Source organism: Delphinapterus leucas, chromosome 2 (genome assembly GCF_059928025.1).
Source record: "Delphinapterus leucas isolate spDelLeu-1000000601 "Yukka" chromosome 2, BTC_Dleu_Yukka2, whole genome shotgun sequence".
Classification (NCBI taxonomy): Eukaryota; Metazoa; Chordata; class Mammalia; order Artiodactyla; family Monodontidae; genus Delphinapterus; species Delphinapterus leucas.
The window spans coordinates 20,692,427-20,710,259 of record NC_143130.1 but is presented as its reverse complement, the minus strand read 5'-3'; the positions used below and the strand labels follow the sequence as shown (position 1 = coordinate 20,710,259).

The window sequence follows — 17,833 nt, the reverse complement described above, 5'->3', positions numbered from 1 at the left end:
ACATATAAGTGATATATGACATTTGTCTTTCTCTGTCTGTCTTACTTCACTTGGTATGATCATCTCTAGGTCTTTGTCAAGAGTGAGATTGGGGTTCAGGCTTTGCAAATCCAAATACTTCCTCTCTGTGCCTTAGTTTCTTTTGCTGGAAATAGGGACTTAAACTAGATGATTACTAAGGCCCCTTTCCATTCCGCTCTCCAGTCCAAGATTTAAATTGGATCACAGTCAAATCTGGACCAGCCCTTGTCGAAATTACAGTGCAAGTGAAGTTTTTTGTTTGTTTGTTTTTGGTTATTTATTTATTTATTTATTTTTGTCTGTGTTGGGTCTTTGCAGTGCGAGGGCTTCTCATCGCAGTGGCTTCTCTTGTTGTGGAGCACGGGCTCTAGGCACGCAGGCTTCAGTAGTTGTGGCACATGGGCTCAGTAGTTGTGGCTCGGGGGCTCTAGAGCACAGGCTCAGTAGCTGTGGCGCACGGACTTAGTTGCTCCGCGGCATGTGGGATCTTCCCGGACCAGGGTTTGAACCCGTGTCCCCTGTATTGGCAGGTGGATTCCTAACCACTGCGCCACCAGGGAAGCCCATGAGTGAAGTTTCTTTTTCCCCAGCCACCAGAGTTTTTCCATGGCACTACCTCATGCCCCAACCGTGACATTCTCACTGTGTATACTCTTATCAAAGCCTGTAGTCAGAGATTGATTTATACGCTAGTATAAATCACTGGAAAATAGATCATAGTGTTGTTTTTTCCAAGGAATTTTTGTTTTAATATAAATCTGAGCTTCAGGCCATAAGGATGAAGCCCAAAGGAGGAGAGTCAGGACTTGGAGCGATCTCAGTGGAGAAGGGGCACGTAGGGTTTACCTGCGACAGCCCGGTTTTCATCTGTTGTCCCAGAATAATGACTAATATTCCCCCTCCCACTCTCCAAATTCTGGATCACTCTAGATATAGAAGAAACCTTTACAGTACCCCCAAAATGATATCAGACAATAGAAGGAAGAAAACAAGCTGACCGTTCCTTCGTGTTTTCCGTGTGCCCAATTCTGAGCTTGGTACTGTGTATACATTAGCTTACTAAACGGATCGGTCAAAATCTATTTCACCTAACCATCAAACCACAGCTACCTCAGGTCAGAAATTGACTGGCTCTACCAGGATCATTTCTCAGAAAATGGATTCAAGAGTATTGTACGGACCGTCTTCATCACCAGTAGCCCAAATCAGAAAGACTCATGACACATGAAGTCTAGAAGAAAACCATATTGCTGTGAGGCGAGCATATGGGAAAAGGCCCTGAGGACAGTCAATCCATAAGTATTTCAAAAGCACCTACAAGCCCAGCTTCATGTTGTGCCTTGTGAAGGGGACCAAGGAACCTTCAGAAGTGCCTCCCTGCCTTCAAAGGTGGTCCTTAGGTGGCATGATAATGAAGTAACAACTGAACCACTATAGCAGGTTCACTGTAGGGGACAGCAGTTCATCATCAGGCAGTGATTTTTTTTTTTTTCTTGTGTCTTATCATTGTGTAATGGCAACTCTCAAAATGAAATCCAGCTGCTGGGAACCCCTTTATTCAGGGGATGCCTGAATCTGTCCACAGCCTTCCTCCCCACATGTCCCTTCCTCTCCTCTCCTGATCCTGACATTTAGAGCCCCACCTCTTCATGCAGAGCCCAGGATCACTGCTCTTTTTTCTTTTCCCCCTCCCCGGTTGCTGTAAAATACAGGAAAACGACAGGGCCGTGGTTAAAGTTTTATAGTAATGAAACCCAGGTATGCTCATTAGACAGCCACAGGGTGTATTTCAAATAACCCACTGTTTTAGGGAATTTTGGCCTCTTGGGGGAGTACCATCAAGTGTACAGTTGGGGGTAATTCTGTTGTACTCTGAAAAGGAAAGTCCGCAAGACGATTCCATTAAAATGGATTGACTGTTCAGAGGCCATGTAAATGGATGTCCAGGGTCCTCAAGGGCCATGCAAATGGGCGAACTTGGCCAGTTCCAAGTAATTACTTCAGAAAGCAAGACAACAAAATCAATTCCAAACCCTGTTACCGGGTGTATGGTCATCACTTACAAAAGAGGCTCGCTTGCCTCCCTTCCATCCAGAGGCCAGCAGGGAGCAGCGTGAGGTTGTGGCTGGCATGTGAATGCTGCCTTTCTGTACCTCGGGGGCTTTTTCTGTGTGAAATCATCAGGATAATGCTGACTGTCTCTCGCCTGCCTTGTAGGGAACCTGCACAGGGTCTGTGTGGGCCAGGGGCTTTATGGAGGAACGTAACAGATTTACGGTGGGCAATAACCTCTAACATTTATTAAGCACGTCAGTGTATATGCCAGGATCTGTGGTCTATATACATTTTCATAAATTACCTTGTCTAATAACCCTGGGATAGAGCTGCTGTTACCCCCTTTTAAAAATAAGGAAAAGCAGCTTAGAGAGTTTCAGAAATGTGTCCAACACCCAGTCCGCCTGAAATGCTAAAGGACGTCTGCTTTACTCAGCAGAGCTCTATGAACAGAGCAGGGAGGAAATACCCAGGGCCACTTTGAAACTGTCACAGTCTCTGCCCCGAGAACTCTGGGACCAAGGATGCTTGCCTTTTATCACTAGAACATCAATTTATACTTGGCTACAAAAGTGCATTTCTTATATGATTTCTGCTGTTCCAGGCAATTTGTAAAAATATCTCCCTCCCGGATCTACATGCACATGAAAGATGCCTTAGTTTTCATGGGAGTGGACGAGGCAGTTATAATGCCCATAAATATCAGCTCTCTGGCGCCATCTGCTACAGGAAGAGTCTAAAATAAGGGCAGATCTTTACTTGAGCCAACATACAGTTTCTATAGCCAGTGAGTTTGTCTCCATTTCATTTTGACCCGTACAGGTCGGAATGAGCAAGTAGATATGACTTTCCTCACCCCCATAACAGGAAAAAAAAATACCTTGGCTCTAGCCTGGATTGAAAGCCTCTTATAAAAGAGTCCAGCCCCACCTAGAACGGGCCCATAAGAAGTTGGAATACCACTGATACCACTGGTAGGTGCTAAAGTGCTGAGCTGTATTTTATTCAAGCCGACATAAGGGGTCTGAATGTGTAGACTTGGCAAATACAAGTTGCCCGACCATCAAAGCAGGACAGTGAAGTTGAGACTTCAGAGAGTGGTCTGGCCAGGAAGCATCTCATGGCCCAGTGTGCTGAATTGAGAATCACAGGAAGATGACTCTCATTGCCACCAGGCTCCTAATTATAACGCCATCCTGTCCCCAAGAGAACGCATACTACACAATAACCTTATATTAGAAACTTCTTTTTAATGAGGTCCCTCGGTGCTTTTGAAACTAAATCCTTTTTAATTGGAACTGTCTTCTACCACATTTAACCCTGGGACACCTTCCTTAATCTATGTCAAGGTATCTTGATGAACTCAGCCTGAGGCCTTGCTCAATCCTCTGGACCCTTGGAGAAGAAGCCTTGGCTGCCGTGCCCCCTAGAACCCTCTCTGCCACCAAGACTCGTGGGGGACTGACCAGCCCAGGAATTGGGGCCAGACACACTTGACTTGAGGGAGACCACCCAGTATGGCCTTCTTGTTGGCTTGTCATGTTCAACCTATTTTCTTCTTACCTTGAAAGAAAAAATATAGCCCTCCCTCCTACTCTAGAATTAATATTTTAAAAATACAAGTTAATCAAATCCACAGTTTGCTTATTCCCTTGCATTTCTTAACAAAGGAGACTGCTTGCCCTCTACATTCTGTCCCCATGACTCCTTGGCAAACACGCACGGCCCCGTAAACTCACCTTCCAATGCTTAGAGCAGAGTGGGGAGCCTTTAAGAAACAGCCAAGTGCAGTGATTGTCTCATCAGGGGAGAGGGGTGACTTTAAAATTCTTCAGATACTTTTACAGCTATTACACTGAAATGGTTTAACCTGAGTGGCTTATTTCAGAGGCCCAGGGAAAGGGGAAAAAGCAGATCCCAGCAGTTTTGCCCGTGATATCTTTTCGATCTGTGTCCTGCAGTTGCTGGGATTTACATAATAATTGGTGAGGAAGTATTGCAGTACACACAGATCCATGCACATCCCTCCTGGTTGCTTTCCCGAAAGGCTTAAAAATGCGGTGGATTTAATCTAGGTCAAAAAAAGAAAGAAACTCCGTTTGCCTGGCAGAGGATTTGGAGAGCGTGCCTCACTTCACGGGGCCATGGGAGTATCAGGAGATGGTTCCTTCAAGAAAAGCCACCAGGGCAGACTGTGATCTTGTGGCCGATTAACCGACTGTGGTCCCAGCATGTCAGGTGCGGAGTCTCAGGAAAGGGTGCGGGGTTGCACGGAGCCCCGTGAGAGCAGCGCTCTCTCCCTGGTTGAAAAGTTGGCACTGATTTACTGCCTAGGGGTCCTCCTGCTGGGGACATGAGTCGGGGTTCTTGGAGGAGCGTAGGATCTGCGCCCCAGGCAACCAGAAGTCATAAGCACAGCTCCTGCTTTGTCAGTGAAATTCCCTGGGGATTCCCTTGGGATTGCAGTTGGTGGGCCAAGCAGTGGTGTCCACATAATTCAGGTACTGAAAGCAGAATGACGGCTCCGTCTGCTTCCTAGGTAATGGCCAGATGGTATTACTTTTTACATCAGGGTGCCCATTATATGAAACTCTATAAAAATAAGCTAATTGGATACGGTTTCATTAAAAGTTGATTTCTACAGGATGTGGCATTTGTATTGGGTAGCTGTTATTCTCGCTCTGGAAGTCCCACTTTTACATAGAGAGGGAAAAAAGTGCTTTGTCTTAGAGAAGACTGTTAGAAGTTTAAAACAGGAGAGGTTTGGGGTGTAAAGAGACATTTTCAGTGACATGAGAGGAGGTTGAAGCAGTCTTGAGGATCCTTCAGAGGAAAGCAGAACCTATCAGGGGTGGTTCATGGCAAACTCTCTTATGATAGGCATTAACTTTGAAGGTGGCTGTGAACCATTAGTGATGTGGATGGTTTTGCCTTTGCTCTGAGCTACTTGTGTGATTGTGGGCTTTTGGCTAACATGCTATGAGAGGGGGATGGAGAGTTGGGTGACTCGAGTTAATTAATTGTAAAATTCTTTGATTCTATGGAATAGGCACAGAAGCCGAGAGAAAGATGACACGTTAACTTCCTCTAATTTTATTTTTCTTACTTTTGAGTTTAAAGCAAAAAAAAAAAGGATGCAAAACAAAACCCTTTCATCTTCTTGCAGGTTCTTAACCGTTTAAGGAATTTCTGCTTCGCTGCTTTTTAAAATTCTTTTCCTTGATATCTCAGTTGATATCATTACAACCACCTTGGTGCAGCATCCAAGTTCAGAGGGGCCACGATAAGGAAATCATACTAGGGAATACATAAATGTGTTTAGCAGCCAGGGGACTGAATTTTATTATTTTTTTTATTGAAGTATAGTTGATTTACAGCATTGTATTAGTTTCAGGTATACAGCAAAGTGATTCAGATAGACAGAAAGATAGATAGTGGTGGATGGATGGGATGGATAGATAGACAGAGTTCATAGGCAGATAGATAGATTGATTCTTTTTCAGATTCTTTTCCCTTAGGGGTTATTACAAGATATTGAATAGAGTTCCCTGTGCTATACAGTAGGTCCTTGTTGTTTATCTGTGTTATATATAGTAGTGTGTATATGTTAGTCCCATACTCCTAATTTATATCTCCCCACACCTTTCTCCTCTGGTAACCATCAGTTTGTTTTCTATGTCTGTGAATCTGTGTCTGTTTTGTAAATAAATTCACTTCTATTATTTTGTAGATTTCACATATAAATGGTATCATGTAATATTTGTCTTTCTCTGTCTGACTTCACCCAGTATGGTAATCTCTAGGTCCATCCATGTTGCTTCAAATGGCAAAATTTCATTCTTTCTTATGGCTGAATAGTATTCCATTGTGTGTATATGTACCACATCTTCTTTATCCTTTCATCTTTGATGGACACTTAGGTTGCTTCCATGTCTTGGCTATTGTAACCAATGCTGCTATGAACATTGGGGTGCGTGTATCTTTTCAAAGTAGAGTTTCCATCTATTCCAGATGTATGCCCAGGATCATATGGTAGCTCTAATCTTAGCTTTCTAAGGAACCTCCATACTGTTTTCCATAGTGGCTGCACCGATTTGCATTCCCACCAACAGTGTAGGAGGGTTCCAAGGGACTGAATTTTAAATGCAGCTTGTGACATCAGTAGCATTACGTGTTAAGTCCCATCTTACGTTCCTCTAAAGAAAGCCATGTTTTGAGGACAAAGTAGAAAGAATAAAGGATGACCTAGGACTATGGAGGCCCCAAGTTAATAACAGTGCATTGGATGTGGTTTTTAACCAACAGTGCCAGTTCTTTTGGGGGGGTGGACTTTAGGCTGAGGAAGGGGATCCATCTGCGCTTCTAGGGGACCAGTTTGCCTCCTGGATGGCATTTTGCCATCGTCCTTTTCCTCAAGACTCTAGAGGGTCATCTTCTAGACCCCTGGAAGGCTACTTCTTTTCTTTTTTAAGGTCAGTGCTAAGTTTACTTTAACAGTTTAATTCAGGGGATTTTTGGATGGGGTTTTTGAACCTTTAACTGCCTTGTAGAAACGGAAAGTCAAGGGCCTTGGCAGTGGGTAAGCCCATGGTTGATAGTCAAAACCTTACTTAGCATGTGGGAGCTTCACTTGAGCACAGAGTGCACCACTGAGGTCAACAACCTTCAAAGAAGCATGAAATTCTCTACATGGTGGCTGAGTTTGGGGGAGAAAACAGATGGTAAGGGGAAGCAGCGATGAGAAGTCCCGTCCTCTTTTGACTTAAACTGTGCGACTGACTCGACACGAAGCCAAGATCCCAACTGCAGTTGGACTTGTGTAAAGGAGGCACTTGCTTTGCTTGCAAATGTGTAGACAAAAGAGAGCTTCATTCACAGAAAGAAGAAAAACCGTAGCAGGTTCAGTCATTTAGCCTCGCAGGGCCTTGGTCTCTTGATCTGACGGCCCCTTAGAATTCGAAGGCAGCCTTTAAAGGAATTTTCAGTTTACACCATGGTGACCCTGTTGCTGTCTTGAATTCAAATACAGCTTGAACTGAATCTCTCTGCCGGGGTTATTCCCTTTTTTTTTTTTTTTTTTTAAAGAAGTACGTACAGGGTTCAACCAGCACATGATTTTTCTGTGATTGTTTTCAAATGTTTATTTGTGTAGGTTTTGACAGTGATGCAGATTTCTTGTACAAGATGTTGAGTGACCTTGAGGACGTGGGTGGACCCCTCTTTATACCCCAGGGACAGAGTTGACTTGGGGAGACAGGTGTCCACGTACACAACACCAGAAGCTCCGAACCTGAAGTACTTTTTAGTTTACCAGCTTGGCCACAGCACTGTGGGAAATCATTTTTTCACCTCCTCTCCTCTATCCTCAAGTTGTCTAGTTGTTTGTATTTCAGAAAACGTTCCACAATTTCCCATATTAAGATATTACTGAAGAGTTTCATCAGAAAAAGTATTAACAGTCAGGACGAGAACATTCCCAAAAAGGCCCTTTCTCGCATTTATGGGAGCAACCTTTCAAGGAGAGGGAGCTGGTGGCTCCAGGAGAATAGTGAGGAATGTTCCACTAGACCAGCCATACGTAGGGCTGGCTTCCCGTGCCACTGAGAGTGTAATTGTTGGCATGTGATCTGAAATTTCTACCCCACAGCGGACAAGTGACTATTTCAATAACTGCAAACCTTTCAAGTCACTGACCTACCATCTTCATACCTGGATTCTTTAAAACAAACACACAGATAGAGTAAAAAACTACCATGTTGTCCATATTTTAGAGCCAAAGACTTAAAAGTGTCTTTTTATAAAATGGTGTCTTCAGAGCATCAAACCTTAGTTTCCTTCCCCCCCAATTTGGTAACCTCAGAGAAGTTTCTTGAACAAGTATGGTGTCAGTTTTCTTCAGGGAAGAACTAATTTTAAAATCTGATCTCGGTACCATTCTCTCGGGCTGTGTCTACACCACCCTCCACACGGAAGAATGTAAATTAAGTGCTGTTTGACTCAGGACAGGCCATGATATAAATTGGTTATCTCTACATAAGGGGTGCATTTTTTTTCCCTGTGAGTATTATTACCAAGAGTTTCCAAGTTAGGCTTTTCCAAGAGAAACAGCTGTGGTTTGAAAAGATTGGTGATAATCCAGATGGTTTCTTTTAGGATAAGTCTACTTGATCATTTAAAATTAAAGTCTTTCAGTAAAGTTGAGTGTCTTCTTGATGGCTTTAAATACCCTACGTGTGTGTGTGTGTGTGTGTGTGTGTGTGTGTGTGTGTGTGTGTTTGTGTGTGTAGAGAGAGACCATTGGCCTGTCTTCTTTGAGGCTTTATCTTTGGAAACAGCAGAAACCTCATCACAGTGTCTCAGATTATTCAGCGAAGCCAGCAGAATACCTGAGGGAACTTTTTATGGCCACAGAAAATATTTGTGAGGAAATATAGTCAGACACCAACTACCCTATTTGGAGTAGGTAGCTCTTGGCGTCTCTGAGAATTACCATTCTCAACTTACAGTACAGGATGGTCTAATCGTATCACACAATTACGATCCTGATGACACATTGCTTTACAAGCTGAACATGGGCAACCAGATTGCTGAACTTGCCAACTTGTGGGACTCGGGGCCGTCAAAAGCTGCCAGGCCCCCTGACTCGTTCCCTTGGGGCCCAGCGTACCCTGGGTGCCTCCTGACCATCCAGAGATGCTCACAGTGAGGCCTCACACCGGTGGCCTTCACAGTGGGCACTCTGCACCCCAGGACCTTTCTCTCTAGACCTCCTTTCCCATCCAAACAGATCTGTCTTAAGTGGCCTTCCTAGGGGTCAGCCAGGTGGTCAAAGTTGAGCCGCAAAATGAATTCACAGGGAGAGGGTAGTGGCCCGTGAGCTTTCACGTGATACCGCCTGCAGTATGTAGCCTCAGCAGCATCTCTTGGGGTTCAGAACAGGAGTCATCACTAGTGGGCACGTTAGACTCCGTATGGGCCTGAAACACTGATACTTGGTTCTGGAATCACCTCTCGAGCTCTACCCCCTAACCTGTTCTACCTGTGAATTTAAAGAGCCGTGGTGGGGCGTAAGGGGATGGGCCTGATAAATAGACATGCAACACATGGATTTTTTTTTTATTTTTGGCTCTGAAATCCAGAGCTCTTATTAACACAGCGAATTGTTGAAACTCTTGGAAAGTGAGATGCCACGAAGTCACCTGGGCCTGGGCCATCATGTTTGTCTTTCCTAAGCTGGCTGCTGCCGTTGGCAGAAACTCCAGAGCCAGGGGATAAAGGTGGCAAGAATTGTGAGGTGCGAGTGCTTAGGAGACTGTGTAAGACGGGTAGCGCAGAAAAACGTGAAGCTGCACAGAGCAGAAAGCAGGAGGGCTGAGCCTGGCTGAAGCATTCGGCTCTGCGCATCCCCGGAGTCCCCCGGCAGGTGGCTTCCCGTCTGTGACGTGCATCAGGCCTTGCTCTGCACTCCACAGGCAGCAGGGAAAGTGGATTCTGGGAGCGATGCTGACACCGGAGGGGTGGTCACCTCGGGTGCACGGCGCAGCCGCTGACCGTTGAAGAGTGCCTGGGGCTGTTGTCGGCGTTTAACCACCCACCTTACCACGATGTTCGAAGCAGAGCCTGGTTGGAGGAGGAAGGTCTGTCCCCCGAATCAGACTGCTGGGCCATCTGGTGGTGCAGCTGACCTGCAAACGAACCTGGTAAATTTCAGACCTGAGTTACAGCTGGTGCAGGGAAATCTAAAAGCCAGGTGGTTCCCTTAACAGCTGTCCATCCAGTTACGGTAGGCAGGAAAGAAAATTCCAACCCTGTCGCACCTCCACGGGTTTTCTAGGATCTAGAGTCGCTCCCTGGCCTTTTGCCATGATGAGCACCATCTCAGGGCAAGCGTTAGTGATATTTCTCCCTTCCTGTGTTGAAATGATCTCCGCAAGTCAATGAGTCTAAGATTTTATTTTATTTATTTTTTATTTTTATTTTTTTTCACTCCTGCCTGGTTCCCATCCCCTTTGTGATGTGGGCCCTCTGGTGTGAGGTCTGAGTCTAAGATTTTAAGTGAGTATATCAAGTGATTGACTACTAAAAAAGCCTGTGGTTGTTTAGCTGGGAGAGTACTCATAGAAGCAAGAGTCTGTGAAACACATTCTTACTCTGGAAGTGTCCAGACTCATGTCCCATCGGGGGAAAAGCACATATGGCGGACTCTAAGATGAATGTTGAAATTGGGAGTATTTCTACCGCAGATTTTCTGATAACTTAATGAAACATTACTTTTATTAAGTCAATTAGTATGCATGCTGAATGAAGTGCAAGACAGTTTTAGCCAAGAAAGGGAAGGAATTTTTTTTTTTTTTTTTTTTTGTGGTACGTGGGCCTCTCACCGCTGTGGCCTCTCCCGTTGCGGAGTGCAGGCTCCGGACGTGCAGGCTCAGCGGCCATGGCTCACGGGCCTCGCCGCTCCACGGCATGTGGGATCTTCCCGGACTGGGGCATGAACCCGTGTCCCCTGCATCGGCAGGTGGACTCTCAACCACTGCGCCACCAGGGAAGCCCAGGAATAATTTTGACTGTTTAAAAAAAAAAATTTATTCTGAATGAAACCCTTTGGTTATATATCCATGTAGTTTTTTTTTTTTTTTTTCAGGGGGAGGGAGTGGTAGGCAGACCTGGGGGTTTTTTTGTGTGTGTGCTTTTTAAAATAAATTTATTTTATTTATTTATTTTTGGCTGCATTGCGTCTTTGTTGCTGCACACAGGCTTTCTCTAGTTGAGGCAAGTAGGAGCGGGGGCTACTCTTCATTGCAGTGCGTGTGCTTCTCATTGTGGTGGCTTCTCTTGTTGCAGAGCACGGGCTCTAGGCACGCAGGCTTCAGTAGTTGTGGCTCGTGGGCTCTAGAGGAGAGCAGGCTCAGTAGTTGTGGCACATGGGCTTAGTTGCTCCACGGCATGTGGGATCTTCCTGGACCAGGGCTCCAACCCATGTCCCCTGCATTGGCAGGCGGATTCTTAACCAGTGCGCCACCAGGGAAGTCCCCAGACCTGGTTTTTATTCACTGCTTTAGGGGTGATGCAGCTAAAGGAACTCAGGTATAGAGGAAGTAAGGTATTTTCCACTGAGTCATTCAGGAACCAAATGTGTGAAACCAAAAGAAGTCTTGGGGTGAGATTCCCCCAGATCCCCCATGTTGGTGCGAGTGCTTCATTGCATGAGGGTGCCCAGCTGAGGCTACAAGTCGGGGCCGAAATTCAGCCTGAGCTCTACTCACTGAGCCTTGGGGCTCTGCCCACCTGGAGGTGGGATACCTCCTTCAAAGGTCCCAAGTTCACTTGCCAAGCATGGAGCTGAGCTTTTGGGTTGGGGGTCGGTGAGCAGTGAGGGCTTAGGCGTATCACCAGTGGTGTCCAGGATACTCTTCTATGTATTACAACTAGAACTGGAGCTTCAGGGGGCATGGTCTTCCAAGGTCTTTGTTTAGATGGGACTAGAGTAAAAGAGTTCAAAGCTATGCACAGTTCAAAGAGGATCTGTAGTGACAAATCCCTGATTTCACCTCGTCGGTTGCATAGGCAGAGTGGACCCTGGATGAAATTGGAAAGAGTTGGAGATTCGGAATATCTTTCCATCTCCCTTCTGTCCATTAAGACTCCTCGCTGCATTCTTGCCCCTCTTCACCCCCATCCCACGCTGCTCAGACATCAGCTTCAAACTTGCCCTTTCTCAAAGCAAAACAAAACAAGCACAGAAACCGCCTTCTGTTCACTAGGAACCTTGTTCAAGAGGGAAACACTTGAAGTTGCCAAATTCAAGATGTAAATAGGTAGGAACAATTACCTATTACCTTCCTCAAGGGTAGCATTTTAATACTTAAATAGCAAATGAACTGCACCTTCCCAGTGGAATTTCAGGCCGTGGGAAGTGGTAGGGATTTTGTTTGGGTGTTTAAGGCAGGAAGGGATTCTTTATTCCTGAGACCGCTATGTGTTGGGTCCACAGTGGCCCAACAATAAGATTCCTTCAGTTTACATCATCTTTATTCTTCGTTGCTTTTATCTTATCATGTGTCATTCACAGTTTCCGTTCCCCTTGTCATTACACTGTTCTTTTAGGCCGACCTCAACTTTTCCTTCTTAGCTCTGAGCATGGCCAGACTGGCATTTGTTTTCCTTCTGCTGAGATCATTCTTCCTTAATTGCCTTCTTTCCAGGCATGCAAACTTATGACTTCTACTGCATCCGAAATCTTCTATTTTTTAAGTATCACACTCTCAAAATCTACCTGCTTGAAAGCATCAGATTTTGTAGCTTCGATATTGAAGTGGAAGTTCAGAGCGTCCTCATTGCTTTCTTACCCAGAAGCCAACCCCATAAGCCCAGGAGAGAGAAAGGAGAAGTTACTCAGAGTCTGGTTGTTAGAAGCTTTTGGAAGACAGAGATGATGTCTTTCCCTGTTTCTCTTTTCTTTTCTTTTTAATTTTACTGAAGTAGAGTTGATTTACAATGTTGTATTAATTTCTGCTGTACAGCAGTGATTCAGTTATACATTCTCTTTTTAAATATTCTTTTGCGTCATGGTTTTCTTTCCCTGTTCTTTCTGTATCAAGCCTAGGGGAATATAATTTTTCTTCCTCTTAAAGTGATTACGATGGATACTGGAAGCTGGGACTTGACTCTGCTGTTTAAAATCATTCCTTGATTTGAAGCAATTCCTATAGCTTTTCTGGGCTTAGGTTATGCCATTGAAGCTGGAAATCACACATTAAGTTGATCAGTTCAGGAAAAAAATCTACCACCTGGCAGTATGGCCAAATGAACTCTGGTCAAAGAACTCAAATAGCTGAAGTGGGAAGCTCATATAAAAAGGAACACTCTGTCTATCTGTGATTCTTTAAAGACACTTCATAATTTTCGTATCCCTCCATCGTGCAAATGATAGACTTTAAGAGTTTCTGATCCTTGGAGGCATGGAGTTTTTTAAATGCCGAGGACCTATGATCATACTCTCCTTTGTCCAGGAGGTGGAGGTCTTACATATTTAATCTCAGTAGACTCCAGTGAAACCAAGTATTTGACAACAAGGGTCCAAGTTTCCTTTTTCCAGATAAGGAGGAAGCATACGCATTTTGGAATGTTGTATGGATGGTTTTGTACTTTATTTTCTTCCTTTGAATGAGTTTTGTTTTGAAAAGTAGATGCCCGTGTATGATTCTGAACCTTTGATGGTTTGTGGTGCCAACTTCCGGCTCTCCAGCTGTGCCACGTTTCTTCTGTTCTTGGTCTTACTTACGTCATTCCCCTGAATAGAGCCAATGTTGATGCCTTAGTGCTGTGAATTTCTCTCATGCCACTTGCTGTACTTGGCGTTTGAGGACCTCTCAAGGCTCTCTCCACCTCTCCAAGCATTAGGATAAGGACCAGGGTGAAATATGTACAATCTGGGTGACTGCATCTCTCTGCTTTTTTTTTTCAACCCAACTCATCCAAGGCAGCCCAGGTCAGAGGCAGCATCTTTTTTTTTTTTTTTTTTTAATTTCCAAATTTTTTTTCCCTTTTTTCTAAGCCTGATGTGCTAAGAAACTATATGCTAATTAATAGATAATTAACCGGTATCTTCCTCTGGTCTAACCACATATGTTAACCAGTGTATTTAGATACAGGTTGAAGAAGGGGGTCAGCCATCCTTTAGAATGCAGAAGGAATGTAAACAGTTTTCAAGACCATTTTCTTTGGTGGAGGGAGTTGGGTGGGAAGAGGGTACATGCCGGTCTCTCTTGGAGGGGCCTTCAGCCTGGACTCCCATCAGCTCTGAGAAACGAGGAGTCAAGAGGTTACCAGTTGACATACCACAGCCGTATTTAGTATACGGGACAGAGTCTGCAAACATGTTTCAGCATATGCCCACTGCATCATAGCTTACTTTCTCAACTGGTTAAAATAGAGTCTTTCATTTCAGCGAACAAACACTGCGTGTTTCATGTATGGAATTTTGCATTATGTACTGTGGTGGAAGTTAAAAAGAATAAAGCACAATCCCAGCTCCTGGGGAGCTTATCATCCAGCTGTCTAAACCTTGGAGTTGAGAAAGTGTTTTAAAAGGGTGACGTTCTGGAGATATTCTTTAAGAAAATGATAGTCGATGTAAGTTTTTGCCATTGTGCTTGTGATTAAGCACTTCGCTGGGTGCCGTGGGTGCACCGCCAGTCCCACTATCAACCCACCCGCCACCTCCCGCCCTCGTTCCTGAGCAGCTGGATTCCCCGTAGCTGGTGCACAGTTCGGAATTGACTCCCCAAAGTGGGGAGAAGCTAATAAATATGATTTAGGATGAAAGGCGCTGTGTAAACGCTTGAGCTGTTATTACTGTTCCCGTGCACTTTATTTTTAAATTGTGCATCCTTTTAAGTAGATGACTCGTTCGCCCCAGTCTCCATTATATCGAAGCAAAGCATTCACAGAAATTTCTAAAACCTTTTCATTTCTCTCTGTAGGTTGTTGTTTCGTAACATTTTATACAAGAAAAGCTGCACTTGAGGCCCAGAATGCACTGCACAATATTAAAACTTTACCTGGGGTGAGTCGGTTTACTTTTGTACCAAAATCACTTTATTGCTTGAAAATGGTCCTTTCAACTGAAGGTTCTAGTGATGGGCTCTTAGTGCCAAAAATGACTTTGGGCTTTTGAGGAGGGTGTGCTGACCCCACCTCCCGTCCCCCCTGCAGCAGCTGGCCAGCCCCTCAAGAAACACTGGCATTACCGCTGACAGAAAGACCTCTCAGAGAGTATGTCCCCCGGTTAGAAAATCGGAGTGACCCCACTGGCTCGCAGTGGCTGAAAAGAGGACTGGGTGGGCTGCAATTTCAAAACGGGGGGAAACTCCACACACACACACGCACGAGAGGAGCAAATGGAAAAGGAAAAGCTTTTACTCACCAGGAGCCTCTTTTCAAATTTAGTCCTTAGATTTTTCTTTTGAAAGGACAAAAATGTACCCTGCACAGCCGTAATATTCAACCTCCTAATGGTCTCTAAACAGTCAATGGTGGTTAACAAAGTCAATGTTTTAATGCCCAATTTGCGGCTTCATGTCGATAGAGAACAGAAAATACAAAGCTTACAGTTTTTTTCCATTTCCTTCCCAGTACTTTTGGATGCTTGGTACCATTCACTAGAAATGAACTGATGTGGGCTATAGCTGCTTCATCAGAATACATGATTTCTGGGGGGCTGTGACAGTTTTATCTAGTGTACGCTGGTATAAATTTCTCTGTGCTGTCGGGATATCTTCCCTGTTGACTCAAATATCAGGGATGAGTTAGTTTAATAGCATAATGATTTGTGTAGGTGATAGTGAAGAACCTCTGGTAATCAGTGCTATGTTAATGATTTTATTGAAACCTGGTTTGATAATAGTAAAAGAAAGATAACATGATGTCCCTAATGTTTTCAGCGTATAATTCTAACTTTTTATCATTCATCTGTCGTGCTAACCTATGTACACAAGTCATTTGATACCCTGTCACCCCCCAGAAAAGATAGCATTTGTTTAATTCACCTTAGCGCAATTGAAAATTGTGTAATATTTTAGTGACAAGACAGTCAGTAGAAGGTTTTCAAAACATTAGCTTCGTAGTAACAAAAAAGTAATAAGTTATGAACCTTGGTCTCAAATCACACCACTTTGGTTTTCCCCTTTTTGTGTGAGCAAATCAGAGAGACAGTGGTTCAGAAAAGCAAGTGTGATACCAGAATTCTCCCTCCCAATTCAATTTAACTACTTCTCCCTGAAACTTTTAAGGTGGTTTTCAGTAACGGAGATTTTACTGGGTCTAAGTGCTTTGCCTAATGATTTTTTAAGTATCATTTCAGCTTCATTCTCTGTATAAATGGAATTTTTCCAACGTAAATTCTAGGAGGTTGCAGCGTTAGGTTACATTATTGAACGAAGCAACCAAGTTAAATATTTACTGGCAATGGTAGAAAAAAAAATTTTTTTATTTCCCAGGCTCCTAATCCACCCCAAAACCCACTTGGTATTCCTTCTTTTAGAAAGAAATACTTTACAGTAATTAGTGTACAAAATCCCATTTTAAACAAAATGTTTAAAAAAATTACTTGATGATAAATTGTTACTTAGTATTTAGAGTGTATAGAGGCACATCACATCCTATTTTAAATTAATGCAGAGCTTGGTTAATCTGAGTTCATCACCTCCACTAGGAGAGGGACATAGCTCTTAACATGCAATTTTCATACGTGAAGATGCTCCCTAGAAACCCAGAAGTAATCTGATGAATGGGCCATGTTGAAAAACCTACAAATGACTGATGGGTTTGCTCCCATTTGGGACATCTTACTCTGACCCTTTTCTCAGCAAACAAATAGCATCTTCTGTATTAAAAAAAAAAAATGTTGCCCATGTCTCTTTTTCGCCTTAAAAATTCTGCATGCAGAAGTCAGGGCTGGTGATTTTGGAAACCCATTATTAAGGACAAGAAATCTGGGGTTGGAAAAGATGGTTTGTGGATTGTTTTCGGCTTTCTTTTTATCCAGTTCAATTTCCTATGCCCAATTACCTGAGGTGGGTTAAATGAAAATTTTGAGAAGTCAGGTCTGATTTGTAAGCTCCTAGCCTTCACAGTGCGCACAGTACTGCTACATCTGCCATTTCAAATTAGGCGCATGGGAACAGAGTTCCACATCTTGCATTTATGTATTGCTTTATCTGATCAGCATCACCCTTAACAGCTCCAGGAAGAACATGAAAGTGGTTTCCTATCAGCTGGGAGCTTTGGTGGGCAGGAAGAAAAGGGACCAGATAAAAGATTAATGCATATTCTTGGGGAAAAAAATATTACAGGGTGCCTTTCTGTTTGATTACAAGCCTTGGAATTAGTCAACATTTCCATAATTCTAAACCAGTATACACCTGTTTTCCCACTGTGATGTGAAGGAACAACTTAATTTAACAGAACCCCTGCTGTGCTAAATCTCTCATTAAATACCCAGTGAGTTCGGTAATTTAAAGTTGTAACACTACTATTTTAACTGGTTGCCTCCATATTATGAAATTAATAAGAAATTAATGATGCACTTTGCCATATGCCTTCAATTTCTTTCTGAATAAAAGTAAAAGGGATAAAGAAAAATGCATCACCAGCTGACACTTTAAAGCTTTTCTGGTTGTAATCATTTCTCCTGTGGATAAAATCCATTAAAAATGCACTTGCTGCCTTTTTTTCTAAAGTGTCCACAACTTTCTGTTTAAAACAAGATCAAATAGTGCTGCGTGTTTGGTTGGAGGTTTTTTTCCCTATTTAATTTTCTTTTGCAGTTGATATGTTTTGTCATAATGGAACTTTTCATCACGCAGCCAAACTTGGTGAATGTTGAGAGACTATCGTTCTTGAGAGAAACAAAGAACTTGGTTAGTATGGGAGAGGAAGAACACCTGATGGGATGTTCATTTATGCAGTTGGATGTGTCTGCTCTCAGATTTTTATATAAAGGCACCCTTCCTCCCATGTCATGTATGGATTATAGAGACCCTTTCTGTGGTGAGGTATAGGGCAAAGCATCTGGGCCTTACTTAGCAGTGCAAAGGCATTAAGGACGCATTTCTCAAGCCTGTCTCTTACCATGTGACTGAGAAAGACGCTGGGTCTTACATCCTCCGAAGTGCTCAACATAAATCCTAGAAATACGCTATTAGAAATTAAGGGAGAAAATTCAGGAGCTCAACACAGGGAGCAAGAAATGAGC

General features: G+C 43.6%; 1 protein-coding gene across 6 annotated transcripts in view; it reads left to right on the top strand.

Annotated features, from left to right (window-relative positions):
• The window catches only part of CELF2 (CUGBP Elav-like family member 2), a 309,637-nt gene that overhangs the window by 177,303 nt on the left and 114,501 nt on the right, over window positions 1-17,833 (top strand). For 5 of the 6 annotated variants that reach the window (XM_089906516.1, XM_022580273.3, XM_030761776.2 and 2 more), the window contains exon 3: window positions 14,562-14,644. The exons of the other annotated variant lie outside the window; for it this stretch is intronic. In XM_089906516.1, the coding sequence (XP_089762642.1) occupies window positions 14,562-14,644 (83 nt within the window). The remainder of the gene's footprint in view (window positions 1-14,561; window positions 14,645-17,833) is intronic. 6 annotated transcript variants of the gene reach the window in all.